General features: G+C 44.9%; 1 protein-coding gene across 3 annotated transcripts in view; it reads right to left on the reverse strand.

Annotated features, from left to right (window-relative positions):
• Window positions 1–1674: 1674 nt before the first annotated feature.
• LOC116503384 (major histocompatibility complex class I-related gene protein-like) overlaps window positions 1675–12828 on the reverse strand; it is a 17200-nt gene continuing 6046 nt past the window's right edge. For 2 of the 3 annotated variants that reach the window (XM_032209767.1, XM_032209766.1), the window contains exons 4-8: window positions 12587–12828; window positions 10293–10577; window positions 7834–7923; window positions 6004–6039; window positions 1675–3307 (exon numbers count right to left, since the gene is read on the reverse strand). The exon at window positions 12587–12828 is cut by the window's right edge and continues 34 nt beyond it. In XM_032209767.1, the coding sequence (XP_032065658.1) occupies window positions 3015–3307; window positions 6004–6039; window positions 7834–7923; window positions 10293–10577; window positions 12587–12828 (946 nt within the window). In that variant the 3' untranslated portion in view covers window positions 1675–3014. The remainder of the gene's footprint in view (window positions 3308–6003; window positions 6040–7833; window positions 7924–10292; window positions 10578–12586) is intronic. The other variant, XM_032209768.1, reaches the window with a different exon arrangement.

Below are 12828 nucleotides of genomic sequence, written 5' to 3' on the forward strand. Positions count from 1 at the left end.
GCTCTGCGTGGCCATTTTGGTGAAGGGGCAGGGTTTCAGGAGGCCAAAAATGCTGTATTCAGTGTATAAGATGCATCCAGATTTTCAGCCTCTTTTTTGAGGGGAAAAAGGTGCATCTTACACTCCCAAAAAATAACAGAGATTTTGGGTGCAATTGTGGTCCTAAGTTCAGGGAACTAATGTGAAATAGTGTTGAAGGCCCAAGCTAGGAACTGGGAGGCTCCGAATTTGAATTCCACCTTTGCCACAAAGCCAGCTAGGTGACTGTGAGCCAGTCCTTTGCTCTCAGCCCTAGGAAGCAGGTAATCCCAGGAAACCACTTCTGAAATCCTGCCAAGAACAATGGCAAGGACTTGTACTGGCAATTATCACACGACCATTAAAAAAAAAAAGTTAGGGAGTACTGTATTTTTCGGAGTATATACCTTTTTCCCTCAAAAGAGGCTGAAAATCTGGGTGCGTCTTATACACTGAATAAAGCATTTTTTTTGCCTCCCGAATCCCTTCCCCCTTTGCAAAAATGGCTGTGCATAGCCTTTAGGAGGCTTCCAGAGTGCTCCTGGGGGATGGGGAGGGCCAAAATGAACGAAAAATGGGCCGTTTTATTCTTTTTGCCTCCCCCACCCCCCCAGGCCCCAGGAGCAAGCCTCCTAAAGGCTATTCATGCCTCTTTTTTGAACAAAAAATGGGCCTGTTTTTGCGAGAAACAGGCTTTTTTTTGCTCATTTTTGCCTCCTCCCTTTAATTGTAATAATCACAATATATTTTGAAGAACAGCCATTGCAAAGGCTTTGATACCATCCAGGTCAATTCAGTGACCCAAACATGTTTTTAAGACCCTACAAAATGCCCGAAGTCCAAGAATGTTCTTTTCGCAAGATGATTTGATATATTAATGTAGCCATGACTTTTTCCCAGGTTTACTTAGAAATGATTGGGAATAGCTTTTGATGTAACTGTTTTAGAAATGCAGCAAGAGAAGCTGCATGAAGTGTTTTATTGGAAATTCTATGTGTTATTTCAATCCTATCAAACATTTCTTTAATGAAAGAAGTTATATAAAAAGAAATTGCATCAATTTATAAAGCCTTCCTTTGATTAAAAAAGACAGTGTAAACAGCTTGAACTCTTCCTGATGGCTAAAACAATACTAGCATTTTTTGATGCAGATCCTTCAGGAGCAGCAAGTTGTTGTTCTTCGTTGTTTAAAGACACCATAATCCCTTACGGGATGGAGTGAATGGAGCTGAGTGTTTACTAGCAAGATGCCCTTCCTGTCACCAATGTGGAATTTTGCAGCGGGTATATTCTCACTTGCTGGATCCCTGTGCCAGGCCTGCAGTCATATTCCTTTTTAGGATCTTTGGCCTGCCACACTCTTTATTTCATTATGCTGTTTTATTAGTGTAGTAATTGGGAGGGGGAATAGAAAGGAGTAGAATTGTGGAATGTGTTGTTGTCATTCCTTTCTAGAAGCTCAAGGTCATCTTTTGTCTCCGCACCTCTGCACCTGACCTGAATCAGCTGGGTGGAAATGCCAGTGTGGCCGAAGAAGATTGGACCATGTGATGGATTTGTGGGTGCGGGGATAAGTTCATGAACTTTCAACTGGGTGGAATCCCAGGAAGCTTTTAGATTTGGGATTCCACAGTTCATGCTAACATGTCTGTCTTATTAAATTGGAACTTTAAGGATAGCTCTGCCTTGGACTCTGATTTAATTCTGCATGATATTTGGAATGCTGACACCCTGTGCTTCATGACGAAAGCATGTGATCGGGCTATGCAGGAGGAATTCGGTTCACAATACGTTGGCTCAGTGGTGGTTGGTGATTGAAACACATAAGAGAATGTCGCTCCCACTGCCTTGAGTCCAGAAACAGTTCCATAGGTGGAAGGAATAGGCATTTTGATGAGGTACCAACGTTTAGTACTGTAAGGAGTCCCAGACCGCTCCTGAGTGAAGGAGTGGAACATCTGCCAGTTTGAACTGAGGTAATGGAATGTCAGACTTCTTTTCACGTGGGGAGGGGGAGTAGAATATCTAATACCTTAGCATCAGACCGTGTTGATATAAGGCAACTGGCAGTTGGAACAGAGTTCTTTTCAGGTGGGGAGGAGGAGTAGAACTCCTTAGCATCAGAGCATGTTAATTAATACTATAAGAAATACTAACGACCTGATGGTCGTTTCAAAAAATCCTTTCTTAGCGGGCACATAGAAGCCAAGAGGAACGTACGTGCCAAATTTCAAGTTTGTAGGCTTTACGGTTCTGGAGACTTCATAATGAGGGAGTGCCTTTTATATATACCGATTGTGCCCAAAGAGAGAAATATCAGTCTCTATCTACAATCAAACTCACAGTCTCCTGATTGTGAGGCGAGAGCTCCATCTCTAGGCCACTGCACCACTCCTTCAGGAGCACCAAGTGATTCAACTCCAAGTCCTGTGTGGAGCTCTCCTTTGCTCTGGTTTTATCTGCCAAGCGGGCTTCATGAAGAAGAGGGGAAAACAGTGTATGTCTGGTGTCAGCTCATCTTACAGTCCTTGCAGCTAGTAGACTAGTAAATTCCCAGAGTTTGTTGAATCAGTCAATCCTTTGTCCACCTATCTTTTACCTAGACTTATGGGTTGCTTTAAGTACAGGTGATTCTAAGCCATATACAATTCAATTCTGGAGGGAAAAGGAAAGAATTCAAACAATGAAGAAAAATGGCATGATGCAATCCACCTAAATAATAACAAGAATCTAGGATTCACATCCTAATGCAGAAAATTCTTAAAGTGAATAGAAAGATAAAATTACTGGAGGCTTTCAAGAGGAGGCTGAACAGCCATTTGTCAGCAATAGTACAGGATATCCAGCTTGAGCAGCGGGGTTGGACTAGATGACCTACAAGGTCCCTTCCAACTCTATTCTCACTCTAATTCACCAGAAATTTTTTCTTTTGGGCTTAATGGAAAAAGACTTTGAAAAAAAATTGAAACTGTGATCTTGATGGCAGCAAGATTACTTTATGTAGAAAAATGGAAGGGCATTTTGATTCCCCCCCTCCTTGGATGAATGGCTACAAAAGTTGATGGAGCTACCAGAAATGGCCATTTTGAACAAAGAAAAGAATATAAATACAACCCAGGGTCTTTTTCAGTGAGATGGGCCCCTATATAAATTTTATAGATAAATAAATAGATCTTTTTTCTTGCAGAGCTGGGGATATTTTTTTTCTGCCCCTGATGAAAGAGATGTGAACCTACAGACCTGCATCCCCTACTCACCACTGGAGGACTTTCAAAATCCGGGGTGCTGGCTGTAACAAAGAGATGAGAAAAAGCAAGATGTGGAGGAAAATAGCAGGTCCCTTTTAGTCAAACAATAGTTTGCATACACGAAATACAAACTCCTGGGCATCTCCCCATGTGTACACTTTTTTAAAAACATAAAAAAGAGTTTCCTCTTGCTATCTGTCATCTCCCATCAATGATCATACAACTAAGAGCCGAGGTGGCACAGTGGTTAGAGTGCAGTACTGCAGGTTACTTCTGCTGACTGCTAGTTCGGCAGTTTGGCTGTTCAAATCTCACCAGCTCAGGGTTGACTCAGCCTTCCATCCTTCCGAGGTGGGTAAAATGAAGACCCGGATTGTTGTTGGGGGCAATATGCTGACTCTGTAAACCGCTTAGAGAGGGCTGAAAGCCCTATGAAGCAGTATATAAGTCTAACTGCTATTGCTATTGCTATTGCTAACTTAAGAGTCACGGTGGCGCAGTGGCTAGAATGCAGTACTGCAGGCTACTTCTCCTAGATTGCCGGCTGCCAGTAGTTTGGCAGTTCTGTTAGAGGGGGCTGTAAAACACTGTGAAAGCGGTACGTTAGCCTAAGTGCTCTTGCTATATAGAATAGGGATTTCCAAATTTGCCAACATTTAAGACTTATGGACTTCAACTCTCACTTCAACTCTCAACTTCAAGTCTGGGGAATTCTGGGAGTTGAAGTCCACAAGTTGCCAAGTTTGGAGACTCCTGATCCAGAATAGGGCTTTTCCAAATTCTGTTTGGCATGAACGTGATGGACATCATTTTAAAAAAAAAACAATGACCAATTTATTATGCCCAGCTAACAATTAGTTTCATTTATTGCCATTACTCTAATGTCTAGAGCTTTGTTTCTGGATCAAGGCTGACAAAAAATTAATAAAATATATTGTGGTTGGCTGATGGCCGCAACTTTTGCTACAGCCTCTATATGTTTTACTCAATTTTTGTTTGTGTGTTTTATTGCGAACTGCCCAGAGAGATTTGAATACTGTGCAGTTTAGAAATTCTAACTAATCATTCAGTAAATATATGGATATATACAAACTTACTTCTACAGCTAATCCTCGACTTACAACCACGATTAAGCCCCGAATTTCTGTTGCTAAGCAAGATAGTTGTTAAGTGAGTTTTGCCCCATTTTACAACTTTTCTTAGCACAGTTATTAAGGGAATCGCTGCAGTTGTTAAGTTAGTAACATAGTTGTTAAGTGAATCTGGCTTCCCCATTGTCTTTGCTTGTCAGAAGGTCACAAAAGAGGATCACATGACCCAAGGACAAGGCAACCGTCATAAATACAAGATAATGTCCAAATTTTGATCATATGGACATGGAGATGCTACAACAGTTTTAAATGTGAAAAATAGTCACAAGTCATATTTTCCGATGCTGTCGTAACTTCTAATGGTCACTAAATGAAGGGTTGTAGGTTGAAGACTACCTGTATGTAACAGGATCCTATACAGGTGGTCCTTGACTTATGTTTCATTTAATGACCATTCAAAGTTACAACGGCACTGAAAACAATGACTTATTAGAATTAGAATTCTTTATTGGCCAAGTGTGATTAGACACACAAGGAATTTGTCTCCAGTGCAGAAGCTCTCAGTGTACATAGGGATAGATTATTATGACCATTTTTCACACTTATGACCATTGCAGAATCCCCAACATCACACAATTTGCATTTGGATTCTTGACAACTGACTCACATTGTTGTGGCCCAGCAGGAACTGCTGGAGCTGCAAACAGACTCCAACAGCGAGGGGCCCTATGAGTCGGCTCTGAAAGATGTGGAGGACCCTGGACAGGGTTCCGACTCCGAGCAGGGATCAGAGAGGCTGGTTGGCCACCAGGAGGCACATGAGGCATGGAGCAGCGGTGAAAGCCAAAGGGAGTGTGCCCATGACGTCAGGCCTTGGAGCAGTGGGGAGGAGACAAGGGAGTTGGTCAACGGCGGGCAGATAGACGCAGAGAACAACTACGCAGATACAGAACATAATTGGACCCAGGTGGTTGTAATTAGGCTCCTCTCAAGAGAGTATATAAGGAAAGACTTTGGGAGGAGACTGTTTGCAGGATTCAACTTCATTACCAATGCTGGAGAAGCTCTTGTGTATATTTCTTATCTTGGAAGTCTGGATTGCTGCCAAGGTCTTGTCAGTGTGTTAATTTACTGTGAATAAATAGTCTAGCAGTATTCTTGTCTTGGAGTGCCTTGGTGTACGGAGAGCGGGGTCAGAACACACATTTATGACGATTGTGTGTCCTAGAGTCATATGATTCTCTTTTGCGATCTTCTAACAAGTAAAGTCAATGGGAAAACCAGATTCACTTAACAACCTTGTTACTAACTTAACAACTGCAGTGATTCACTTAACAACAGGGCTAAGAAAAGGGATAAAATGGGGCAAAACTCACTTAACAACTGCCTTGCTTAGCAACAGAAAATTTAAGCTTAATCATACTAACAACTGCAGTGATTTCACTTAAGAACTGTGGCAAGAAACGTAAAAATGGGGCACTTAGCAAATCTAACACTTAGCAACATAAAATTTGGGCTCAATTGTTGTCATAAGTCAAGGACTACCTGTGTTTCTCATTGCAGGGAAACTGTAAATCTTCCACATTTTCATTTGGGCTCCAGCTCTAAGGCAACCTGTACCAAAATTACATTTCAAGGCCACTCACCCGACGCTGATCTGTACGTGTTTCTGCCACATTTTTCTGCAAAACAGAATCAAGAAGTCAAAAACAATGTTCTCACTTAGAGGTCCCTTATTTTCCCCTCGGCCTTTGGTAGAAATTCAGAGCTTCAGAACTTCATTCCTGCAGAATCGGAAACTTACTAGTCCTGGACTGGGAAGTCGGAAAATCATCCTGGAAGATGGGAATGTCCCCCCCCCTCCCAAAAGGGGTGTGAACATGTCATTAAATAAGTTTGGCAGGTTTAAAGAAGCTAAGCAAGATCAATGTTGATTAATTCTTGGACTTCCCGAGTTCAGCTTATAGCCCCTGGATTTCTTAGTGGTCTCCCATCCCAGCACGAAAGTAGCCCAGCTCTGGCTTCTTTTTTGGAGTCTGCCAAGTTCAGCTCAGTGCTGCTACCAGTTAGGCAGAGGAGTTTCCAGATCCCAAACCAAGGATTCAGTCAACATCCTCAAAAGCAAATCAGCCTAAATATTATTGCTTCAGGCAGTGTTTTGGAGCCTTGGTGACTTAAAGGCGCATGGACTTCAACTCCCAGAATTCCCCAGCCAGATGGCCATGCACCTTCAAATGCCAAGGTTTCAGATTCGATTAACAGAGTTGGAAGGGACCTTGTAGGTCATCTAGTCCAATCCCTGCCCAAGCAGGAGACCTTACACCATTTCGGACAGAGGGCAGTCCAGCCTTTTCTTGAAAGCTTCCAGTGATGAAGCTCCCACAACTTCCAGTGACCAACACTGCATGCAGTATTCTAGGTGTGGTCTTACTAAGGCTTTATATAGAGTGATATTAGCTGAGGGTATCATATGGACCCGTTCTCAGTGGTGGGTTTCAAAATGTTTTAGAACCTCTTCTGTAGGTGTGGCCTGCTTTGTGGGAGTGGCTTGCCAGCCATGTGACTGGGTGGGAGTGGCTTGCCAGCCATGTGACTGAGTGGGAGTGGCTTGCCAGCCATGTGACTGGGTGGGCATGGCCAAATTGTAAAATGTGATGAAACTCACTTAACAAAGCTCTTGCTTAGCAACCAAAATGTTGGCTCAGAAAATCTGGCATTGAAGCACTCAAGTCTTAAAGCTGTCAAGTTACAAGACCCTTGCACTACTAACCCTTTAGGGAAAAAAAACAGGGGTGTTCAAATTTGACAGCTTTAAGACTTGTGAACTTCAACTCCCAGAATTCCTTTTCTCGCTCTTCATCTTGATGATGTTTGGACGGGCAGGGGGAGAAGCTGGAACCAGTTCTAAACGGCATTGTAGATTTATGAAACCTCTTCTATAGAAGAGGTTAGAACTGGCAGGAACCCACCCCTGCCCGTCTCCAAGATTTTCAGGAGATTTGGAGGTTGTGTTCAAGGAAGCTTGTGGGAAACACCAGGTTCAGGGGCACTGAGGTTGACTAGGGGATTCTAGAATTAAAGTTTATCAATCTTCAAACTGCCAAGGTTGACAAACACAACCTTAGGATATAACATAGGATATGGTGTAGACCAGATCTCCAAAAGCAAACCAACCTCAACATTATAGCGTGGAGCAGCGTTTCTCAACCTGGTCAATTTGAAGATGTGCGGACTTCAACTCCCAGAATTGAAGTTGAAATCCACATATCTTCAAATTGAGCAGGTTGAGAAACACTGCTTTAGGGTATTTATGTAGACCACATCTCCAGGATCTTCAGGATGTTTGGAGGCCATGTTCAGAGGGAGCCGGATCAGGAAGCTTGGGGGAAATACCAAGTTTGGGGGTGTGGAGGTTGACAGCATCTCCCACGTATTTTGTGAACGACGCACCTTGTGCCCACCCAAGAGATACTTACTGACGTAGACAGTCACTCCAACGGCAATGAAGATTGTGGCCACCACAACCCCAACGACTCCGGCCACGAGCCCCATGTCGGGCACCAATGCTGTGTTAGAAAAAGGATAAAATGACTAGAGGCGTCCTTGAGCTTTTTCTTCCCTCTAATTTCCCTGTCTTAGCTAAAGGGCAGCGAAGACGATAGATAACTACGCCCTGGTGCTTTAAAACAGTTGGTCCCAAACTTTCTCGCTTTGTGGATCAGTGGGGGTAGTGGTGGGAGAGGGGTAGTTCTACATGAGTGGCAGGTGAACATGGGCATGCAGCTCCATTTATACAAGTGGTGGGCATATGTGCCCGCTACTTTCCCAAGCTGTGCATACATCTGTGCTCACCCACTACTGTTCTGACTGAGGCCTCCCAAGAACAAAAACTTTCCACGGCAGTCCAATAAGAATGAAATTCGCCGCTTTATTCTTTTACTTAAAAGAGTAATTTATCTTTTTAAAAAAAGTTTCTTTGGGCAATCTTTCTCAGAGTAAAAAAAAACCTCACTTCCTTCCTTCCGGAGCCATCTCCAACTTCGTCAGCCTGGGGGCTGCCTGTTTGCCTCCGGCTTGAAGAGCTTCCCTCGGGTCAATCAGGGACTTTGTGGTGTCCCTGAGACCAGCAAGGCTTTGTCTTCCTGATCACCATCTCTCCGGGACAGTTCAGGTCCTGCTGGACCGTCCAGTGGCAAAAGTGTCAATGGCGGTCTCGGACTGTCGAGACCCATGTTGTGTTGTTGCAATGTTGGCTCCTCCTCCCCAGGGAGATCTTATTATTTTTGAGGTGCAGGAGGCAGCAAGCCTGGTCACCTCATAGCTGCTTCTGTGTGGCAATATTTTCGGGAAGGGTTTATTTTAGCAAGAGCATGAAGCAAACTCCTTGACCCGGCAAAAACCCCTTTTATTAATTTACAGTGAATTCTGCTCATTCACAGCTAGAAAAGTCTTTCAAAGGGGGATTTACAGTCACAGCTTGACTTAGAGAGCTGACAGGCCGATATCTGCAGAACTTGGCAGGGAGTCTCTGAGAGTCACTAACTAATTTGCGAACTAATTGTCTCCTGCAAACTCCACTCCCCTTTCGCTCCTCTTTTATTTCCTCTGGAAGGGGCCGTTCATCGTCTGGTCTTACTCCCAAGTCAACCCCTGCTCTTTAGCTGTTCCCTTCTTCTGGCAACCCTATACATGCACATACTGGGAACAGGCTCCAGCTGTTTGTCTGCCTCACTGATGTCTGACTCTGAAGGCAGCTGATAGCTGGCATATGGCTCTGATCCCCTCTCTGCCTCCAACACAGAGCCCTCATCAGAACCTTCCCCAGACTCCAGGACTGGCCCATGTTCCTGCCCAACCTCCTCAGTGTCCTAATCTGCTGCCAGATCTGCTGGCTGCTGGCAGCACACAACAATTACTTCTGTGCTCAGTTCCGAACAAGCCACAGCCTGGTATTGGACTGCAGCCTAGGAATTGAGGACCCCTGTTCTAAAATATTCCTAATAACTGGGACAGAACCTCTGATTCAGGGTGATAATTGATTTGTTGGAGGAGGAGTGAAATAGCCATTTTTCTGAGATGCTTTAACTTGGATGCTTGCACTGAGCAAGGTGGACTGGATGAGCTCAAGGGAGATTTCCAACTATAGGATTTTGACACGCAATAAAAAATATACCTGATTTTTCCATGCCATAACCTCTTCGCCCCTACACATTCACACGCCTTCTTTCTTCTGGCATCCCATAGGAGGCAAACTTTACACAACCACCCTTAACATTTTCTCCTCTTTCAGAAGGCCTTAATTTACCCACCGGCTCAGATTTCCACACACTATGGTGCTGGAGAAGACTCCTGCGAGTCCCTTGGACTGCAAGGCGATCCAACCAGTCAGTCCTAGAGGAGATCAACCCTGACTGCTCTTTAGGAGGCCAGATCCTGAAGATGAAACTCAAGTACTTTGGCCCCCTAATGAGAAGGAAGGACTCCCTGGAGAAGAGCCTCATGCTGGGAACAATTGAAGGCAAAAGAAGAAGGGATCAACAGAGAATGAGGTGGCTGGATGGAGTCACCGAAGCAGTAGGTATGAGTTTAAATGGACTTCAGGGGATGGTAGAGGACAGGAAGTCCTGGAGAAATGTTGTCCGTGGGGTTGCAATGGGTCGGACACAGCTTCGCAACTAACAACAACAATTGAGTTGCCAAACACACTGGACTAGTTCAAGGGTTCATCTAAACTTAGGTTAGGTCTCTTTAGGGACTGTCATGTTGAGTGAATCCAATCTTTGATCAAGTTTATGGTCAATGCATTGGGGGAACCCAGTAAATGAGCGTTTACTCCATCACCTGGTTCATTAGGTTGTATGATCACAACTATATGAGGCTTCAGGGATACCTTTGCTCATGTTCATCTGGTTCCCCCCCTCCCCCTTTCTCTCACCAGGCTCCACCCAGGCCAAGTTCAGAGGCTCCAGCAGTCCAACGTGGTCCACATGACACCGATAGCGGTCCCTCTCTTTTGGGTCAACCTCGATGCTCAGCCAGGCATGGTAGGTCCCATCTGAGTTCGGAAGAACACCACCACGGAAGGTGTCCTGCTCCCAGACCTCTCCATCCTTTTTCCAGGTGGCATCTATCTCTTTGGGATATAAGCCATAGATTCGGCAGACGAGGGTCTCCATACCATTGTACTGGACACTGCGAGTTACCTTCACCACTGGAGCCTCTATAAAGAACACAATACTGGAAATTGTTAAGACTCCACTTAACAGATTAACAGAGTTGGAAAGGATCTTGTACATCATCCCTTCCAACCCCCTGCCCAAGCAGGAGACCATTGCTGACAAATGGCAGTCCAGTCCCTTCTTGAAAGCTTCCAGTGATGAAGCTCCCAGAATTTCCAAAGGCAACTTCTGTTCCATGGGTTGATGGGTTGAATGAGCCAGGGTGATGCAGTGGTTAGAGTGCAGTATGGCAGGCTACTTCTGCTGACTGCTGGCTGTTTGCAATTTGGCAGTTCAAATTTCATCAGGCTCAAGGTGGACTCAGCCTTCCATCTTTCTGAGGTGGGTAAAGTGAGGACCCAGATTGTTGGGGGCAAGAGGCTGACTCTGTAAACTGCTGCATCCCTTCTTTTAATGCAATTTAGGATTGCATGGGCTTTTTTGGCTGTCATTGCACACTTTTGGCTCATATTTAGTTGGTTGTCCACTAAGACTCCAAGATCCCTTTCACAGTTACTGCTATTGAGCCTGGTTCACTCAGTCTATAGGTGTACTTTTGATGAGCTTGTCAATCAGAAAGGTCGGCAGTTCGGCAATTCAAATCCCTAATATAGGTCTCCTTGGTGAGCAGGGGTTGGACTAGATTACCTCCAAGTTCCCTTCCAAATCTGTTACTGTTAATTTAATTTTATTAGATACCGTATTTTTCGTAGTATAAGACACACCTTTCCCCCTCAAAACAGAGGGTGAAAATCTGGGTGCATCTTATACACTGAATACAGCATTTTAGACCTCCCGAAACCCCGCCCCTTCACCAAAATGGCTGTGCATAGCCTTTATTTTTTATTTTATTTTTATTAAATATATTTATATGCCGCCCAATCCCGAAGGACTCCGGGCGGCTTACAAAAAATAAGAAAAAAAAACACATCACGAGAAAAGAAACAGTTTAAAAACAGCAACACCCTCATACATACATTCTAATCGGGGCTGGACCTCAACAGTGAGGTCAACAGCCCCAGGCCTGCCAGAACAGCCAAGTTTATGAAGCTTCCAGAGTGCTCCTGGGTGGTGGGGAGGGCAAAAATGAGCGAAAAATGGGCCGGTTTTGCCCCACAGCCCCCAGGAGCCCTCTATAAGCCTCCTAAAGGCTATGCATGCCCTTTTTTGACAAAAAATGGGCCCATTTTCTTGAAAAACAGGCTGTTTTGGGGGAAGTCTGCAGAATGCAAAAACTTTTTTTTAAATTTGCCTCTTCAAAATCTCGGTGTGTCTTATATTCCTCTACATGGGGCTGCCCTTGAAGAGTGTTCGAAGACTCCAATTAGTCCAGAATGCAGCCGCGCGAGCGATTGTGGGTGCACCAAGGTACACCCACGTTACACCTATCCTCCGTGAGCTGCACTGGCTACCTATTAGTCTCCGAATCCGCTTCAAGGTGCTGGTCGCTACCTATAAAGCCCTACATGGCATCGGACCTGGGTACCTGAGAGACCGCCTCCTGCCAATTACCTCTCTCAGACCAATTAGATCGCACAGGTTAGGTCTCCTCCGGATTCCATCTGCCAGCCAATGTCGGCTGGCGACTCCCCGGGGGAGAGCCTTCTCTGTTGCAGCTCCGGCCCTCTGGAACGAGCTTCCTGTTGAGATTCGGACCCTTACTACCCTCCCGGCCTTCCGCAAAGCCACCAAGTCCTGGCTGTTCCAGCAGGCTGGGGGGAGCTGAGAAGCATCTACCTCCAGGGAAATTGTGAATGTTGGTTTTGTTTTTAATATGTTGTCTTTGTCTCGTTTCCCCCCTTTTCCTTGTCTTTTGTGAGCCGCCCGGAGTCCTCCCGGAGTGGGCGGCATACAAGACAAATAAATAAATTAATAAATAAATAAATAAATAAATTCCAGTGCATCTTATATATGAAAAATACGGTACTTTTGTAGCATGAAGGCCTTGCGCTATAGATCCAGTGTTCTCCTGCAACATCACCCACCCTTGGTTGCCTCCTTCCTTCCTCACCTTTCCTCAGCAAGGATTCATTTCCATACATCATGCACTTCTGAAGCAGCTGGATACATTCCTGCTCCAAAAAGTTATTCCGGCTCTGGGCGATGAAAGGCTCTGCTTCCCACCTCCTCTTGGTCACCTGAGCACGGACGTCAACTGCCGTCCAGGTGAGGGTCTTCTGATCCAAGCTGATGAAGTCCTCCCCATCGTAGCCATACTGGTAAACCCCGCTCTTGCGGCCATCTTTGCTCAGA

The sequence above is a fragment of the Thamnophis elegans genome, chromosome 2, assembly GCF_009769535.1.
Source record: "Thamnophis elegans isolate rThaEle1 chromosome 2, rThaEle1.pri, whole genome shotgun sequence".
Classification (NCBI taxonomy): Eukaryota; Metazoa; Chordata; class Lepidosauria; order Squamata; family Colubridae; genus Thamnophis; species Thamnophis elegans.